The 5,682-nt window shown below is 34.2% G+C and overlaps 1 protein-coding gene across 1 annotated transcript; it reads left to right on the forward strand.

The window, feature by feature from the left end:
* The first annotated feature begins 782 nt into the window (after positions 1-782).
* LOC110889751 (ras-related protein RABB1c) lies at positions 783-4,035 on the forward strand. Its single transcript, XM_022137317.2, has 6 exons — positions 783-1,018; positions 2,443-2,582; positions 2,664-2,746; positions 2,826-3,030; positions 3,565-3,633; positions 3,720-4,035. The coding sequence occupies exons 1-6, from the start codon at positions 973-975 to the stop codon at positions 3,810-3,812; spliced, it is 636 nt and encodes a 211-aa protein (XP_021993009.1). The 5' UTR covers positions 783-972; the 3' UTR covers positions 3,813-4,035.
* The last annotated feature ends 1,647 nt before the right edge of the window (positions 4,036-5,682 follow it).

Consider the following 5,682-nt stretch of genomic DNA (forward strand, 5'->3'; position numbering starts at 1 on the left):
AAACTGTCATCATTATCCAACAATTCAGCAGCGTTGAAGATTCCGTAAGTGTTTTGAGGATTTTTAGTGAGAAAAAGCTTAAACAAGATCTCGTCAATCAGAAATCAGGTATGTGAAGCTAAAACAAGTGTCAATAATAAAGAAATCGATGTGAATGATGTGAGAGAGACCTTGGAGGAATAGCAATGGAGTTGGTGATGATGAGGGATGGCAGCTTGTAATTAGTAATGAGGGATTATAAAGAGAGTTAATAAGTAAGGGTATTTTGGTCATTTAACATGGACTTAACTGAAAATTTAACTGATGTTAGGGCTAGGGACCAACCGAGTGCATTTTTGACAAGTTTAATTTGGGACCAAGCGTGTAATTAGTAAACCACTAGGACCAAGTCTACAATTTTTGAAAACCACAGGGACCAACCAAGCATTTAACTCTTAAAATCTCTTCTACAATTTTTAAATTTTAAATTTAATATTATCAATAATTGGCTTTCCATAATAAGTATTTAGAAAAATAATTAAGACCTCCTCATAGAGCGCCTTGTGTCCCTCACGTGGTTTTTTTATTATATAGTTTAGATTTAGATTTAGATTAGATTAGAAGTTTAGATTAGATATCATAATTATAATAATATAAAATAATAATAAAATATATGACCGACTTATCTTATAAACATAAAAATATTTGAATACTTAAAAATATTATATAATTATTATTTAATTTTGCTTAACTAACATCAATTTTTTGAATTTTAAAAACTAGTACATAATTATTATTATTATCTCTCTCGAACTTTTACGAAGGATCAGTTTGAGATCTCCCATAATTCTTCTTCTTACCCAAAAACCCTCCACTTTGTTGCAAGTTTTATCGATCGCTGATCTCTTAACCCAAATCAATCTTTAAGTATTTCTGTTTTTAATTCATCGTTTCCAGTTGTTTTCATTGAATATTCTGAAGATCTAAGTAGCCATGTCTTATGCTTACCTCTTCAAGTACATCATCATTGGAGATACTGGTAATTAATTTAATTTAATTTAATTTAATTTGATTTCTTTCTATTATATGTTGTAAAATTTATGATTGTTGCAGTATATGAATCTAATTTTGTGTTGATCGAGTTATTTTGCATTCGAATTGTTAAGCTTGTTCATAAAAGTTTAGATTTTGGCAACCTAAATTTGAACACAATTAGTATTTGTATATAAGCAATTAATCTAGATATTGAACAGTAATATATTAAAAAAATTGACTTAAATTTGCAGAATTTCAGTGAAGCTGTATCATGATATTGTTAAACTAATTATGTATTTGCATTTGGGGTAGTTTAGTCTTTTTGCTTAGTTATATAATTGATTTAGGGTACTTTTTATTTTTTCCAAGTTATATTGAAGAAAATAATATAGTTTTGAGTGAAAGAAGTTTATTTTGAGTATTGAGTTTGATGCTATCAACCTTAAATGGTGTATGCAACCGGCCCATCATAGGGCGTCCCCATCCACCGATCTCAAGGCCAACACGAGGGAGTTAAATCACGTATCTCAGAGTAAATCGGGTGGTGCTAATGTTTTCCTAGACCTCCATAATAGATTCCCACCTCCCTACCACTGAGGCGCTATCGTGAGGAGGAGGACCGCCGTGGCTATGATTTTATTCTTATTAAATCGTAGGTTTTAGATATGAAGCTTGGGGTCCTCTGTTTAAATTTGGTTGGTTTCCGTAATCTTTTGATTTTTTTAACTTCGTGTAATGATTATGTTATAACCTATAGTTGGTGCAAATTCGGATGTAGCCATGGAAACGAAAACTTGAACAATGTATATAAGTATGCGACTTCAATGTGAATTCAACGTAACAAGCTAATTAACAATTTCAGCCTTTCTTTTTGGTGTCATATCCATGGTAATTAAAATATCGAGTTAACAGCCATTTTCGTCCCTATGGTTTGTTCACTTTTGCCATTTCAAACAAATTTTCAAAAATGCACTAGTTTCCTCGCTGACATACTGGAAACGTGCCACTTTAGTCCAAAAATTAAAACCCAGTTAAGTCAGACAGGTTAAATGAAGGGTATTATTGTCAATTCATAAAATAAGGTGAAAATAAAAGATATATGAATTGGCAATAATACCCTTCATTTAACCCTTCTGACTTAACTGGGTTTTAATTTTTGGACTAAAGTGGCACATTTCCAGTATGTCAGGGAGGAAACTGATGCATTTTTGAAAATTGGTCTGAAATGACAAAAGTGAACAAACCACGGGGACGAAAATGGCAGTTAACTCTATATTTTCGAAAGGGGGTTGTTATTTAACTTGCATGCTCTATTTTGGGATGAATAACAATGAAATATGAAACACAAATGTATTCTTGACAGTTATGATCTTAGCTAGGTTATTGATATTAGGAAAAAACAACTAATATTAAAGGTTTATTATCCAGGGGTCGGAAAATCATGCCTACTTCTGCAGTTCACAGATAAACGTTTTCAACCCGTTCATGATTTAACCATTGGTGTTGAATTTGGGGCCAGGATGATCACGATCGACAACAAACCAATAAAACTTCAGATCTGGGACACGGTTTGTCCCGTTATACCTTACTTGATAACGGGTTTGATTTTATTTTTTATCATGTTGTATCTAAATATTTTTGTTGGTCAGGCGGGTCAAGAGTCATTCAGATCTATAACACGATCCTACTACCGAGGCGCTGCTGGTGCACTGCTGGTTTATGACATCACCAGGTATGATTGGTTGATTGTTACATATATTTTTATTTTTATAGAAAATGTTTTTTTTTTTAATTGTTTTATGATGATGCAGGAGGGAAACATTTAATCACCTTGCTAGCTGGTTAGAGGATGCGAGACAGCATGCAAATGCAAACATGACTATTATGCTTATCGGTAACAAGTGTGATCTTGCACACAGAAGAGCTGTTAGCACAGAAGAAGGAGAACAGTTTGCAAAGGAACATGGTTTAATATTCATGGAAGCTTCTGCAAAAACTGCGCAGAATGTCGAGGAGGTAGACTCATGTTTTGTTATATTTACTAAAACTAGCTTATTTACCCCTGTGTAACCATGGGCAGACTAAGAAAATAGTGAAAACGTATGACGAAACAACACTTTTTTTTTTTACAATTTTTAAGTAATAATATATATAGTTATAAAAAATGTCGGTTCACTTTAATACATAAGGGTTTACTTCATATATAACTTTGGTTTTATTTTATATAGCATGTTGATTTATGTATGCTAAATAAATACATATAGAAAATTATAAAATGCTAGTCTTAAAAATGAAAGGATGTAATATAAAAGTTAGTTTGTAAAATGGTCTATAGTTATACATGTTTTGTTAATGAGTTTTATTATTTTGGTTTATTTTATGTATACACACATATAGAGAGGCGTTCAATACACAACCGGTAATACGCAAAAAACTGTGCAAGAACTGCATAGACACTTATACCTTTTGTTTAACCGAGATACATTACCAAATTAATGTTGGATTAGGCTATATTTGTTTTCGCTTCTAACGTTCGGTAATCTTTTTCAGGCGTTCATAAAAACAGCTGGAACAATCTATAAGAAGATTCAGGATGGGGTTTTTGATGTATCAAATGAGGCAAGTATTATTATTTTCTTTTATCTGATTTTATATTATAGTCTTAGTCATCTACTAATATTATTGATTGCGGGTATGGTAAGCAGTCTTATGGAATCAAAGTTGGATATGGTGGCATTCCTGGGCCTTCCGGTGGAAGAGACGGGTCAAGTTCTCAAGCAGGCGGTTGTTGCAGTTAAAACATATTTTCTTATTTTGTCGTGGCTACACGAGTAAATCTTTTCTGATTGATCCGATTGTAAAAAATTATGGATGTTGGTAAATATATGTGTTCGGGTCTTTTCGTAATTGTTTTTAAGTATGTATGTTATGATGGGTTTGTTTTATTGCACTAGTTCTTCTAAATATGCACAAGTGTGGGATTGTTTTTCAGAAACTTATAAATTCAAGAGTAAACTGCCATTTTGGTCCCTGTGGTTTGGGCACTTTTGCCATTTTAGTCCAAATCTCAAACTTTTTACATCTGGGTCCCTGTGGTTTGTATTTTGTTGCCATTTTGATCCAAAATCCAAAAACCCTATTTTTTTTACTGTTGCAACCTCCTATTTTGTCCTTTAGTGCAGGGGCATTTTGATCATTTTTTAAATTTCATTTGTTGTATATGTATGTGTGTATATTAATCGTTCACAAAAACAAAACAAACCCCAAATTAAATTAAATGGCAGTTTAATTCCTCAACCATTCCATCATCTTCTTAAATTAGCAAACCTCTCCAAACAAACCCATCAAGATTTAAACAAAACCCAGAAACAAAAAACCACATAATCCGACAAATCAATGATGAAGAACCATATAATCGAAAAAAGATGAATAAAAAGGGAACTTGATGACAAAATTGAAAGGGGTATAAGATTACTTCAACTTTTTGGCCTGTTAGAAGCATCGGTGTGAGTCTCTTTCTTTCTTTTGATCGGTTTGAAGATATCGGAGCTGCAGGTTCTTCAATGTCGTCGTCTGCCGGTGGTGATGAGCTGCCTAAAAATCTGCCTCTCTCTAACACCCCCTGCACTCTCTTTCTCTCTCTCTAACACCCCTCTGCCTCCCTCTCTTCTCTCTCTCTCTATCTCTTCTCTGAACTACAACCACCACACCACCACCCCCACCACCGCATCATCCGCACCACCACCATCCCACTGCCGCCAACACCACCATCCCACTGCCATCATCTCTCTCTTCTCTCTCTCCTCTCTCTCGAACACCACCGCCACCGAACTCCACCACCGCCGTCGTCCCTGAGTTTCAAGATCTGAAAGATTTTTCAAGATCTGAATCGACTTGGGTTGATCTGAATCGACCGAAAGAATTTTCAAGATCTCTCGAACACCACTGCCACCGAAAGAATTTCTCAAGATCTGAAAGAATTTTCAAGATCTGTAATCGGATTGATGTTGTTGTTAATCAGCTTATTGTATTTATCAAATATCCCGTAAAAGTGATCAAGATAGTTGTTTGTTTCAGCTTTATTAGTTCTTGAAATGAAGAAGGTGAGATGTAGAGAGAGATGAGGATTGAAAGAATTTTCAAGATCTGTAATCGGATTGATGAAAGAAAGAGAGAGAGAGGAAAGAGACAAATGATATTATGTTTAATTATAAATAGAAAAAAATTTAATCAATATTTAGTTATAATAATTCTAAAATGACCAAAATACCCCTGAGGGTAAGAACAAAACAGAGGGTTTTAATTTGGGGATTCTGGTCAAATTTCACTTTTGGACCAAAATGGCAACAAAATGCAAACCACAGGGACCCAGATGTAAAAAGTTTGAGATTTGGACTAAAATGGCAAAAGTGCCCAAACCACAGGGACCAAAATGGCAGTTTACTCTAAATTCAAATTCAAATTTCTATATGTTATTTTTGAAGTTTCTGAGCCCAATATGTCATTAGACATTGGCCCACACCAGGGTCATCGTCTCATGGGCTGTCAATTTGAAGTTTTTGAGCCCAATATATTTGCCACTGGTGGATATTGACCTACTCCTCTCATGGACTGTCAATGGTCCAGCCCCTTTTTTGGATTCTGTCTTAACCTTCAACCAGCTCTTTT

This window comes from Helianthus annuus, chromosome 11, assembly GCF_002127325.2.
Source record: "Helianthus annuus cultivar XRQ/B chromosome 11, HanXRQr2.0-SUNRISE, whole genome shotgun sequence".
In the NCBI taxonomy this organism is placed as follows: Eukaryota; Viridiplantae; Streptophyta; class Magnoliopsida; order Asterales; family Asteraceae; genus Helianthus; species Helianthus annuus.